The 14,480-nt window shown below is 36.1% G+C and overlaps 1 protein-coding gene across 1 annotated transcript in view; it reads right to left on the bottom strand.

Moving 5' to 3' along the window:
• Positions 1–14,480, bottom strand: part of ADGRV1 (adhesion G protein-coupled receptor V1) — a 298,863-nt gene that overhangs the window by 241,121 nt on the left and 43,262 nt on the right. The window contains exons 18-24 of the mRNA XM_084504535.1: positions 8,180–8,212; positions 6,367–6,493; positions 6,093–6,278; positions 4,096–4,276; positions 3,320–3,483; positions 2,566–2,689; positions 1,919–2,185 (exon numbers count right to left, since the gene is read on the bottom strand). Coding sequence (XP_084360661.1) covers positions 1,919–2,185; positions 2,566–2,689; positions 3,320–3,483; positions 4,096–4,276; positions 6,093–6,278; positions 6,367–6,493; positions 8,180–8,212 — 1,082 coding nt within the window. The remainder of the gene's footprint in view (positions 1–1,918; positions 2,186–2,565; positions 2,690–3,319; positions 3,484–4,095; positions 4,277–6,092; positions 6,279–6,366; positions 6,494–8,179; positions 8,213–14,480) is intronic.

Here is a 14,480-nt window from a genome sequence, read left to right as displayed (position 1 = left end):
TTATCTTCTTTGAAAGTGCCAGACTAAATTTTGTTCCACGTTAAACAATGTGCTTATTCCTCTAACTTCATATACCTCTATTCATATTTTCTCTCAGGAACAACAGTCCCAACACAATTTTCGGAACAGTCAAGGCCACTGTATGTAACCAATCATAGATAGAAAACCAACTTTTGCTTTCAGGAAATATGTATAGAAATATCCTGTATTCTTAGTGATTCTAGAATGGCTGTAAAATGATATGATACTCATTTTAGAGGAAAAGGGAGACTACGGATACCCATTCCCCATGTGCTAGGAGAAAAGCCATGGTATGTTCCCAATGGGGTAGTATTGGGAGCTACCAGTAGATCCTGAAGCAAGTTATTAAAGTAGAAAGAGACCACAAAAGAGAAAACTTATGAAGGAAGAAAAATGGTTTTGTCTAATCCTTTCCCTAGTCTGATATTTTATAAGAGACCTGGGCACTACAGTGAATACCAGCCGACCTTGGGAAATAGCTTAGCTGCCTTATACTCAAATTACTGCTTTCTCTGTCAGCCTCTGGCTGCCTGCTACCAGTGTTCAGGGAAGGATTTACCCCAAGATCAATGCTGCCTTGTGAGCAACTCACAGGCCAGCCACAGGGTGTCCACTGTAGCGTGACCTCAATCACTTTAGTCTTATTGACTGCTAAAGACTAAGACCATCAGAGACTGCAATGAGAACTAAGATGCTTAGCGTGCTTATAGATGAAGAAATCTAATTTTAGGTTAATCTTGAACTGAATCCCTGGTAGGTACTTTGAGAGCCTGTCACACAATCTGAAGGTATAGTCTGATGATTAATTGCCATCATCTTTCTTTGCTTTATTAAATTACAGTCCCTCAAGTTTTGATGGCTGATTCAATACAGCTATGCTTTGCATTGCAAAGATTTGCAGCAGGTTCAGAGCCTGTTATTACCTGTTAACTAGAGAACAGTAAAAAATGAAGGGCAGTAAATTAAAATTTGCTAATACAATTGCAAATAACTCCCATAACACCATGAGTTTTCTTCGAGCTAGGTGTGGGGAGGGTCTTTATTAAAGACTTAGGGCTCTGGAAAAATTATGTATTTCTTATACTTCAATTTTGTTTTCTCATGAATATTACGTAACAGTGATAATTTATTCCAAAAGATATGTATTTCAAAAACGTGAGGAATGGGCTGAATAATTTCGGTCATTCCTTGTTAAGTGTATACTTTGAAAAATAAATAAATAAATAAATAAATAATGTTATATCTAAGGTAATAAATCCTTTCTTTAGAGGTGGCCCCTTGTGTAAGTTGTTACATATATTTTTCTGCAAATCAAGCCTTTTAAAATTATAGTCTCAGAGTGAAAAAAATGTATGCATACTTTTCACTACCACAAAAAAACAAACAAACAAACAAACAAACAAAAAAAAAAAAAAAAAAAAAAAGCAATTATATACCCTTCCTCCAAAACATGGCAGTTCTGTTTGTTTTTACAAAAATCATGTAGTTTCGTAATACACACTGGAGCATGAAAAAAAAACAAACTAAAAGAATACCTCTTTCCCTAAGACTATTGGGTACTAAATTTTTTTGATTGTTTGTTTGTTTGTTTTTTTGCTTTGTGTTCTTTGTGTTTTTGTATTTAAGTCCATCTAATTTGGAGCATTTATATTTGAGAAGGGACTTTCACTCCAGTTGTTTTTGCAGGCAAGGTATCAACTGTATCATTTGATTTTTGTTTCCAATAAAATAATTTAGGCTGAAAATGCAAACACACTGTCTACATTTATTGTATAAAAATCTTGAAGCAAACAGTATTTTTAAATATTGCTTTATGATAAGACCAAGATAGCAAAAAAATGCCACAAAAAAAAAAAAAGCCAAAAAATAAAAAAATAAAAAAAAATAAAAGACTTACCTGTAGAATTGAAAAGGATAAGATAAAATGTTTCATCAGTTTCAGGGATATCATCGTCATTGATATACACAGATAAATTCTGCTCTCTTTCTCCAACATCAAACAAAATGACACTGTTCTTTCCACTGGGAACAAAGTCTCCCTCTTCAGCTGTTGCATCTCCATTAACAGTAACATACTGGACAACAACAGCAACATCAGCAGATCCATTCCTTAGGACTGTAAAGTTTGCAACACTTCCTTCTTGAACACTCACTGTCACAGGTTCTGAAAATACAAAAGCAACAAATCTGCCTGAGTTCAAACCCTTGCATTTGCTCTATTTTCTTAATTCTCTCTAATAGGATCTTCCTTTTAAATGAAGCAATAAGCTGTATGTGATAAAGGTAAGGAAATAATTCAGGTACAAGAGAACATTTTGTACCTTGCCTCTTAACTGATCTCAACATCAACAAAGAGAAAAATGACACACACAAAAAAAGTCGGAAGGTTCTGAAGGAAACAAATATAAATTTAAAAAAAAAATAGTTTGGGGAAATTTTGCACTTGCTCTTTTGGGATTAGGATTTCTCAATGATCTGGTTTGTGAAGAAAAATCCATTTTAGGTGGTGTATGTATTCCACATTTATGAACAATAATATCTAACCTGCAAAATAAATGGGATCATCATTCTTTGTTATTTGTAAAAAGGCAGTGGTTACATTTCCCAGCCTGGCTCCACCGGTAGCATTGAATAAACTGATGGTGAATACTTCCTCCTCTTCAGGTACCTGAAAGTATTAAGACAATTATTTCTAGCATACAAAACACTGAAGAATTTAGAATGAAAAGTTAGGGGGATTAATAAACCAGAGATTTCTGAGTGTTGTTTTTATTTGTCAGTCCTTACGTGTTTCAAGAGGGATGACAGTTCATACAGTTATACAGAAATCATCATTCATCAGCAGTCTTTGTAAATAAGTCCCTTCCTCTTTATGTTGTACAGATGACCCAAAAGTTACCTTCTTGTTTCATGTTTCTGATACATGTAGGTTTACAGCTTTATTTATTTATCATTAGGTGTAATCTTCTTTATATCACTTCAAATTTGTCAGCATGTAAGATTAGGATTGAAATTAGAATTCCAGTTATCAATATACGTTTCAGTCAAATAAACTTTCCTACAACTTTACCACAGTACAATTACTTCAGCTTCTAACTTTTTGGTTTAGAAGTATGTACAGCTCCTGAAATTTGTCTATTGTTTGCTGAAATTATCTCAGTTCTACCCAAGTATTTTGGCATTTCCTACAAGTTATTAGGTTCTTGAGAAACATACATTCCTTTTTTCTCCTTATGTTCTAATGTTTTAGCACTCTTTTTCCCATATTCTCACCCTAAAACACTGTGAAAGTGTTTACCTCATCTGGCAGTGAGTAAATTGTGATATTTTTTGAAAACTCCAGATTATCAAATAAAATAATCCCTTGCTCTGGATAGACGTCGTTGGTGCATGCTGGATCAACAACCCAAGACACACTAACATTTCCGTAGTTTCCTTGGTTTCTTACAACTCTGTAAACAGCTAGAAAATATAAACATAGAGTCAGTGTGCATATTCAGAGCAACAGAAATCAAAAAGGAATATCTGAAGCATCTGAAACTGGGAAAAAGGAAATAAAATAATAACCAATTTCACTTCCTATGAAACCAGTCACATGTTGGAGTGCCACAGAAAAGGACATACAAAGACAGATTAATAAAGCAGTTCAAAATGCGTTAGTTTCATGTTAGTTCTTGCCCGTAAAAGTAATTGATGACTGAATAGAACTAGATCAATTAAAATCACCCATTTAACTCTATGTTTCTCTTATATAACACCCCATTCTTCATTCTCCACAAACAGAGCTACTACCTCCACGTTGCACTTCGCACATACATCAGTACTCCATCCCTCCTGTCTGGGAAATTCTCTAGCAATTCTTTTTACTCAGTTAATCCCTCTGTTTTTCCACACCCTTACTTCTCCACTTCACTCTCCGCTGCTCATCTTGCTTAGCATTGTACCACTCTGCAAAGTCCTGAGTGGAGATTTTAGTAAGAAGTCTCCTAGACTTCTGTTATCCTAGAACAGGGAAAATAAGACTTGCAGAAGCAGACAGCAGATAAAGAAGTAACTCTAATAAAAAGGAATTACCAGTATGGATGTCTTCTCCTTTGCTTTCACTTATTGTTACTGTTAGTTCGTAAGGTAGAAACTGAATGATACCATGTGGATCATCATTCTTCAGAATGGTTATATTGACCGTTGTGGCATTCCCCACCTTGCCTGGCATTTCACTGTAGCCACTAAGTACCACAGAATATACCTCATCCAGCTAGAAGAGGGAAACTCAATCAGAATAAAAATACGTATTCAACATCCACATCAAAAACAAAATGGTCTATAGTCCACAGTCCCCCATCAGGCAGAAAGGGATACAAACTTAAAATGAAATCACACACATTCTACTTGCAATAAGTGTTTGTATAATGCCATCAAATAAAGGAAATTGTTAGAACTTTCTATCTCTAAAAGCATCAGTTTCTCCAAAAGTCTGTTATTATTACAAGAAAGGACTTATTCTGTGTACTTAATTTAGAATCACATAATTTCACAAGTAATGTCTGTAACACACTCTGAAATGTAAATTTTCTTTCCTCCAAAACTTCTTAACATTTCTGGCTTTGTAACAGGTAAAGCAAAGATTTTTAAACCATGGAAAGCATGCTAATTTAGAAATAATAGATCAACTGGCTTTATTAATCTAATGGGACATGGCACTCTCAAAAAAGCATCAGAGAACATTAAAAAAATTATTGCATTTATCTACCTAGAAAAGAGAATTACTCTACACTGGGGAGAACTCAGTGAAACTGGCTGGTGGTCAGCAGTAAAGAAACACACATGAACTGGTTCTTTACATACAATTCAATTAAAGAATGGTGTTCAGTACTACAGAATGTCATGGATGCTAAAACCTTATCTGCGTTCAAAGCTCAACTGCTTCAATTAACAGAAAGAAAATCTGAAGACACACAAAGATACCATCCATTACTCCAGACATCCTTGGACTGCCCACCATTGGAGGCTGGGATGGCATTCTGGAAGAAAGTGATTATATATGTCTTGCTCATGTATGTGGCTTTTGGCCACTCTTGGAGATAAAAGAGTATAAAAGGACCTTATTTTTTAGTCCTGACACTAGAATTCACATGTTTTTGCCTAAGCATTTCAGCAGGATGACTTACCTAGTTTAATAATACTGCTGTAAGCAGGGAAATACTTTTATCTCAGCCTGCCGATGAACTGGGAATGGAATTATTAAATCACCTGGTGTTCTAGTGCCTAGGTTTTACTAGCTTATCTTATGTTCCTGGCTTCTGTAGTGGAGTTCAGACTTCTTATGTCTCTTTTCTTTGGACTATGTAGGGAAAATAAACCTGAATTTCTACAGCAGCCTATGCTAAGATGGAGTGCTGTGATCCCCTGATTTCCTCATCATATGGTCCTACATCCCTCTCATGACTGATGACCACCTGTCCCTACAATAAGATTATTGATCTTCCTTTATGTTTTGTAAAGCTGGTTTTCTGGAACCTTACTCTTTGATCAGCTCACTAGCAGGATTGGAAAAACACAACTAACTGCTTATGCAAAATACAGCATAGGAATGTGCGTGTAAAGGCAGCAAAAAATGCTGAATCACAGCAGCTAAAATTTATGTTAACATACATATGGTAAAATCAAACCCTTGCAAACTTTCTGATGGAATCCAGGATGGCTGATGCACAGGAAAGGGAACAAGCTACAGAAAAACAGAAAGCAAAGAGAAAAGCAACAGACACAGGCCTCAAATTCTGCAGATTTCTGGGATTACAAAACAATAGAGATATCAGACAAATGAATATTCAGGCAAGGCTGAAAAGACCTGATTTGTATTGATATAAAATGCTTTCATATGCTGCTCGACTAATTCATAGGCTTTTCAGTCACTCTTCCTCTACCTATTTCTCATACTTAAGAAAAAGAAAGCCTTCAAATGTTACAGAAAAATAGCTGGTATTTATAGGTGAAACCATCTATATTTTAATAAGTGACAAACAAATATGTCTGTGAATGCAATTTAAAGAGAGAAAAATATTAATTCTTACCTCTGGAATCCCATCCATCCTTGTCAGTAGCGTAATTATGATCTCTCTTTCACCAGGCTTAAACTCCAGAATTCCTGTGCTTCCATAAAACTCATTATTATCTCTTGGTTCTACAGTGTAGCGCAGAAACTGTCTGATGAGGCTTCCTCTAGTGCGAACAATCTGCAGCTCAACAGACTCCCCTTCCTGCAAAAAAATAAAATTCATCTTTTTCCAGCACTCTGTTAGAACTAAGTTGTCTGTAATGTTCAAGCGACATTACTCGGATAGCTACCTTGATGCTGTAGGGACCTCTGGAAGAGGAAGAAAATTCAAACACTCCTCCGGGATCATCATTTTCCAAAATTGTAATTTCACAAGTAGTAAACCCGTATTTCAGTATCTGATTTTCCACACTGACCCTGAGAAAGGAAGGTAAGAGGTTTTTTCAAGTTGCAATTCTGTTTAGCATACAGAGGAGATCATATTGACAAATTTTATGAATAAATTATGAAAACCAACAGTTACCTGCAAGGATTAAAATAAGGTAAGAATGATACAACACCAGAATGTTTTATCCATTGGAAAAAAAATTATTGCCTCTGAAGTAACTTTTTTTTTTTAAAATATATTTTTTTCTGATTAACTTTTTATAGCTATTGACTCCGTTGTTTGTTTATCTGGTTTTGATAACACATGCACACAACACACAGGAAAAGAAACAGAATAGTGACAGGGGAAACAAAAAAAAAAGTTAGTTAAATTCAGAACTACTTTATATTTGGATCAAGGTATAAAAGAAATTCCAAAATCACCTATGCTGAGATTACACTGAAAAACATAAATTTACATTATTGCTTTCTTTGTCAAAGTTTACTACTGACATACAGAGGCAGAAATTTGACCCTCTATACCATGGATTTCACCCTCAGCTGTGTGTTAGCCTGCCTTCTGTAGATGTGGAGACAACCTGTAGGATCCCCATCTGACTACGAAATGTTGGACCTACTCTCACCTTTAAAGCACATGGTGAATGGTGCAAGAATGAAGTACACTGACCAAATATGCATACTTCAAATTCCTCTTAGTAAAGGATTTCTCTCTCTGGGCTTCTGCTACACCATCTTGGTCTTACTCTGACACGAATGGGGAATAACTGATAAAAGAAATGAACCTTGCATATTACTTGCTTGCCATTTCTCAGAAGCAGTAATTTTCAACATCATTTTAAATTTCTTATATTAAAAATTCCACAGAAGCACTATTAAAAAATACACCTCCAGACTGATGGTCTGCATATGATTTATTACATGTAGTTTTAGGTACTTAGATTCCTTTGCATCTTTCATGTTTCCTGTCAGTATTGTATTTTTCAATGAAATTGTGGTCCTGCATATCATACATATTTTTGTGCTTTCACTGTACTACAACCTAGACTTTATCAAACGCTATTTCATGAAGAAGTGTGATATATTATATGCAATTTTTGAAATCAGGCCCAGAACTGTGTCCAGAAGCACATTATAAGTAACTGGAACCTACACATACAAAAACAACTTAGCATTGTTTGTTGTAGCATAGTCTCTAGGACAGGGTACAGGATGCAAAATAGGTAATACCTATTTAATAGAGTAACATGCTCATGTTTGTTATGTGTTTAAAAAAACAAAAGTCAGTAGAAAAAAATAACCTGTGTTATATAAATTATATGCATGTTAGTCTAAATCAAGATAACTTTCCTTGTCTTTGACTAGAGAAAATTACTCTAACTCTAATCAGTTCAGTCATTTAGTTGGGTCAAACTGTATTTGTAGCAGTTTAAAACAATTAATTCATTATTCCATGAAACACTCAAATATCAAACACTGAGCCATGCATTCATAACTTTCATCATTCACAGATCCTACATAAAGAAATGCCTTCAAGCAAGAACCCCATGCCATCAAACAAAATACCAAAGGGGAAGCATGCGTTGTATGAAGAGATGCAGAGACGTAACTCTTGGGGAGGGAGGGGAAGAAATGATAAAGACAGATTCTGTCCAAACCAACCACTTCCAAAAGAAAGCATTGATTCACTGAGCACAAAAAACAGTTCACCGCACTTACCCAAAGAACACGACAAACCTTTCTGTCTCTACCCTGTCAACACAGAGAAAAAAAAAAAAAAAAAAGAGGATGGGGATAGTAATGAAAGAATGAAAAATGCCACTGACCAAAATTTCAATACTACCCATCTTATAAAAGAACAAAAAGCAAAACAACAAAAAACAAAAAGGGGAAAAAATAAATTAAAAGAAGGCTTCCTTTTTACTTTCCAAAAGCTTACAATGTTCATGTTATAGGAGCCCTGCTTGCTTGGCATTTTCCTGTTGACAAAGGCCAGCAAGTGCGCAGCTCCCACTTACGAGGAATGACCCTGTGACCAATTCAGCATGTCAAGAGCCACTCAAGGTGTTCCCTACCAAGCCCTCCTCAAAGAGCTTGATTACTGCTGCGTGATCACACCTGCAGCAGCAGTCCACGATTATAAGCCTTTATTAGGAAAATACATCTACGTGCCTCTGTGATATGGTGTTTCATCAGTCTGACAAAGTAATGATAAAAACAGATAAGCACAGAAAGAGTACTGATGGGTACACAAGGAAAAGTAATTTGGCACAAAATCACAGCAAACCTCATTTATAACAATTTTTTAGTTAATCAGATTACCAAAGTAGTATATATACGTATATAACATAAATACAAATTTACAACAGAAAATAAAAATGAATCATTATGTCAAGTGAGTTTTTGGTACATATTAAACCTAGACAGCTTTCAGGTCAGGAAGCAACCAGTAAAATTCAGTCCACCAACTGGTAAAAAAATAACTTTGTTCAGGTGGTTTCTCCATACAAACCCCATTTTGAAGACTTGGATATTTCATTTATTTTCTTATTAATTATCTGGTCTTTTTTTTTTCTCTGGCTGACACCATGAGCAGTCAGACTGCTATCACTGCCCTGGCACAGTGATGTTAGTTACTACTCCAAAAAGTCATAAAACATCCTATGCAAAAACTTACTAGAAGCAGCTACGGTTAGGTTTTCAACTCCAAGATGCTGTTAAGCAAACAATGAATGAACGAAGCTGTGGCTGCCCCATCCCTGGAGGTGTTCAAGACCAGGTTGGATGAGGCTAGGCCAACCTGATCTAGTAGGTGCCATCTAGTATGTCTCTGCCCATGGCAGAGGGGTTGGAACTGAATGACCTTTAACGTCCATTCCAACCTGAGCCGTTCTGTGATTCTAAGATTGGTGCACCCAGTCGTCCTCTTTGTATCTATGCTCTAAGGCATATACATAGAACTTTTCATAACATAGAATGCATATCCCCAACAACATTTATTTTTTTTTAAATAGTATTGAAAAAAAAAAAAGAATTAAGGGAACAAAGATAAATTATGAAGGTACATTTTAAGTTTAAATTAAAAATGTTTGTTGTAAAGTATTCTCGTAGATTTACTTTTTTTCTAGGAATATATATAAAAAAAAAAAAAAAAAAAAAAAGATCCCAATTCTATTGTTTTGAACAATTATATTGTAATACAATTACCGTACTCACATCCTCCAAAGTTTTATCCTTTTAATCCAAATGCTTGCTTTTTGGTTCAGTGTACTCTTCATGTGTTAAACCTAAGTCCATACGGGGCCAAACCAGGCAAGGTGAAGTGTTCAGCAAATACCTGCATAATGCTTCCAGCAGCCAGCTCAGATTGACCCCGAGCAGCTACGGGGCTGCACACAGGGTCTGTGCCCCCAGAGAGCTGCCAGGACACCAGCCCCATCCCCTGCCACATGCACCTCCAACCTTGAAGAACAGAGGGGGGCGTTCATATACCACCCCTACACCACAGAGGAGATGCTCCCAGACTGCCTCACACCACACAGGGCCAGTTCAGTCCTGTTTCACTCCTCGTGGTGTGTGAACCCAGCTCTTTAGGTGTTCCTCTGACAGCAGTATGGAAACAGGACAAAGAGGGCTATTCAGAAGCAGCTATAAAAGTTAGAACAGCTCCTTTGACATGGTGGCTTTACCATGGCCAGCAGCTTCAGCTAGTGAAAAGAACTCTTGACCAGGAATAAGGAGATACCAATCACTGGGAAAGCCACTTCCCTGTTTTTATCCTCAGCTTTTTTTTTTTTTTTTTTTTTTTTTCTGAAAAATGGCTATGAATGGACATGGAGTTTCATACAGACAATAAACCCTGGCAATGCCTACAATGCTGACATAAGAAATACAACCTCAAAGTGTGTAAAGTATTTCTTATACAACAAGACTGATCATTAGGGAAATTCTTTCAGTAAAAAAATCATGTATTGTACATGTATATGTAAAGAATATTACATAGTAAGAACTACAGATGAATTAGGACAACCAACAGGAGCCCCAAAATGTTTCTTACACTTTTTTAAACACACAGTACAAGAAAATAGCAGAAATCAGACCTTTGACAAAGTTTAAGGTACCATGAGAATTTCAGTATTACTAAGAACTAAATAGAACCACAAAATAAATAAATAAATAAATAAATAAATAGCTAGATAGATAAATAAATAAATAATAACTTTGAAGTTAATAACTTTTGACAAAATCTGGAATTTCTGCAGAACCTGAGTGTTCTGAAAGACACATGAGAAACTTAATTTCCAATGTGAATCTACATGGCTGTCATTATTAAACTACACTTCTCTAAAAGACTTTCTTTTCTGTCAGGGTATCTCAAAAAAGGGGAATTGAAATTGCTTGTGGAACATTACTCAATTTGTTTGCATTCAGTGTTCACCCCCTCTTCAATTTTTTCAGGATTATCTACTGATTTAATTAGTGGAAGGCTCTAGCTCTAAAGAACTGCATTAAAGTAGGATTTGCCACATTAGACATTCCACAGTGCTTCTCACCAGAGGAAACACCTTCTCTCCAGGTATAATCCATCATTTATTTGATTTTTTTGAGGCTACTTTAATTTTTCTGAGTCATAGCAGGAAAGATATGTTGTTGTTATTTTGAGAAGTAATGAAAACTAGCAGTAGGTGTGCAGGGCATTCATTTCAACGTTCTACTATTTTCAAATAACTTTTTCCCCGTTAAAACACATTCTGATCAAACCCTTGAGGCATCCCTGGAGGTTTTGCAGGCCAGGTTGGACAAGGCTGTGGGTCAACCTGATCTAATGGGTGGTATCCCTGCCCATGGCAGTGGGGTTGGAAACTGCCATGTTTCCAACTGGAAATCTTTAAGGTCCCTTCCAATCCAAGCTGTTCTGTGATTCTATGAAAATTTACATAAGTAAGATAGATATGGTTTTAAAACAGACACTAACCAAAGGAAATTACCAAGTAAGGAGAAAATCCCAGCTCCATTAAGCAGTATGTCAGTGAGTAACCCACAACACATAAACCCTTAAGCCCTGACCATTGACACTACGCAGTGCTTTAAATGGCCCCTCCGTGCTTTTCTAACTTTTTGACATGTAGCAACCCCTTAAACCTCAAAATTTTTTAAATCTGCCAGATATTTCACAGTGAAATAGTCAAGTCTGTATTTTACAACTGTAATTTTTAAAAAATTACTTTATAACTCACAGGTCTCATCATTTTCTACATAAACTGATGACAGAATTTCAACCTATGGAAATCCGTATCCAATTACTGAAATCAGTAGAGCTATAAAAATCTCCAAATAACATTGCTTCGGTTTATTATATGTAGTAAATGAGATTTATGTCATAACATATGCATATAGATCTGTTCTGGCATCTTAACTTCCATGAGTCAAGACTCAAGAAATGTTGGAACATAAGGACTGCCTAAACAGTCGTCTGTTTGTTGATTGTCACTTTCACAAAATAAAAGTGATTTATCCCCAGATCCCAAAGTCTCCAAGTTCTCAGTCTCACCACCACTCACTCATGAGCACAAAGACAGGCCATGTCCCCAGCTCACATACCCTGCAGGTTCTGGCCCTCTGGTTGTGCCAGTTGCCAAATCGATAGCTGTCTGCACCTTAACTGAGGGGCTGATAACTGCCAGTGAGAGATTATGTTGTGTAGGAGGAAAAAACAGCAATCAGATTTTTAAAAAACTGATTTCTGTTTGTGCTTACCAGGTAAAATGAACAGCCCTAGTATATACATGTATATATGCTCTCACAAAGCACACACACAATTTCCATGGCCTGTTCCACCTACATTCATCAAGAAGACCAAGGTCTTTTCTTTCTCACATAGATTTCACTACAGACATCTGTTTTTATTTATGCTTGGTCTCAATTCAGACCTATTCAGATAGGGCAGGCATTCAACCTGAAGCTGCTCCTAAAAAAAGAAAATATGAAGAAGCTTCAGCAGATAACAAGACTCTCTTGCCTCTTTATTACTCAACATTACTCATCTTTCTTCTTTGGAATCATATTTTTCATGTTATACATTTACCTCCAGTTTGTGGACAAAATTCAGACTTAGTTTTACTATCTATGGTCTAAGGATGGAGACCATAAAGCAAGAAAGGATAATATTGTTTTTAATGGCTTGGAAAAATTATAGTTATGGATGCACTTAAAGCTTATTTAAAATTGAACTGCCTTGACAATATCACTAAGCTGTAAATAATACATCCTTGTTAGAACTAATTATTTTGATTATTTTACCCATGCTATTAAATATTTCAGTCAATTGAATGCTTATGAACATATGTCTATGTCTATAGTTTCATTAAAGTTCTTACATGCTTTCTTTTCCCGCTGACTTACACTACAATTTATGGAACAGTACAAGCACATCTACAGCACAGTGCATCTTTGTTTTTGTGCTCATTCACTACTGCTGTGAGGTGCTGGCTGCCAGCCTTGGAAACTGAAATCTTCTGTTTGTCCACAAAATAGCAACCAGGCAGACAGCAATAGCATGGGCTTACACATAACCCTGCCAGTATCCTTCAACCCTAATTTGAAGAGTCATGTCTAGTAGTGAAAGGATGATCTCTGCAGTCATTTCATTCTTGGCTTCTGCTAATTAGTTGAAGTGAAGGATGCTACCCAAGTCTAGAGAAAAGTTCAAATTCTATCTCCTCCTTGTTTGCTCCTTTTTCCAGGACAGACCACCTGTTCCTTGCTTCACTCTCTGACCCTGCCAAGTGTGGGAAAGCTGCTTACTCTTGGCACACTTTTCACCATCCACTTCATGATCAACAGAGCTATGGCTTGCACCATACACAGCAAAAGCAGAACACTGCTTATGTTTGTTCAGCTGCCAGTTCAATCCTTGTTGCAGCCACCATTTTCAAGGTACAGCCTACAGCTGTAACTCAGGATAAATGGCAGAAATCTGTACTTTCACACACATGAATCAAAAAAGTTAATCTTTCATGCTGCTTACTTCTATCTACTTACTTGTTTACCTCAATACCAGTCTGCATTCTTGGCCACCTTACACTCAAAACTTGAAACATCATTTCTAATCCTAGTTTCCCCCTTTGTGCTAGAGACTCTAAAAAAATTCCTTGAGACAAACCAGTTTCACCCACGGAAAAGAAAAAAAGCAGAGAGCTGCTTGCAGTTGTCTCTGTTTTTGTTTTGAAAAAGATTGCCTTTTTAATGTAATGGTAGCCAAGGTAGAATAAAATAACTTGTTCTGAGCTACATGCATTAACCAGCCACCTTTTAATCAAGCAAGCCAATCCTGCAAAGGAGTAACATCTTCCTTGTGTACCATAACAATGTTCAAAAACCATGTTTTCTGAAATGGGATCTTCTTGTGGTCAATAACAGCTTGAGGAGCTTCTTGCCTATTGTTTGCTAATGTGTAATCACTGCGGGTATCTGTTATGGATATCTAAGAGCTAACCTACACTTCCTGTACAGAATAAAATTACTTCTGCATAATTCCTGATTATAAACTAATTTAAGTTTTCTGAATATGTTCATATGCAGATCAGTATCACCTGAGGGCCCTTACAGTCTGTTATCCTAAAATCCTCAACTAGATAAGAAGGCAGACCAGAACATTGTGCTCCAGAAGCCCCACTGCATACTCATTAGCAGAAGACTGCAATAATAGTCACACTGGGATATTCTGGGGGCTAAGAGCTGACAGACATATCTAATTATCAAGGAATATTGAACATGCAGAACAAACAAACTGCTAGTCTAATTCTACAGTGATACCCAAGTTATAAATGTTTTTCTGATAGAAAAAGTTCTGCATTGCTTTTTAGTTCTCACTTTAGATTTTCCCATTATCTCACTAAAAATTATTTTCTTGAAAAAAAAAAAAAAGTGTTAAAACCAAGAGCTATAAAAAAGATCAAAACTGAAAGAACTTTCTGAATAGTATACAGAATTTTAATGAAAATATAAACAATTAAGTTGT

This window comes from Aythya ferina (genome assembly GCF_964211825.1).
Source record: "Aythya ferina genome assembly, chromosome: Z".
Taxonomy (NCBI): domain Eukaryota; kingdom Metazoa; phylum Chordata; class Aves; order Anseriformes; family Anatidae; genus Aythya; species Aythya ferina.
This window is presented reverse-complemented; position numbering and strand designations above follow the sequence as displayed.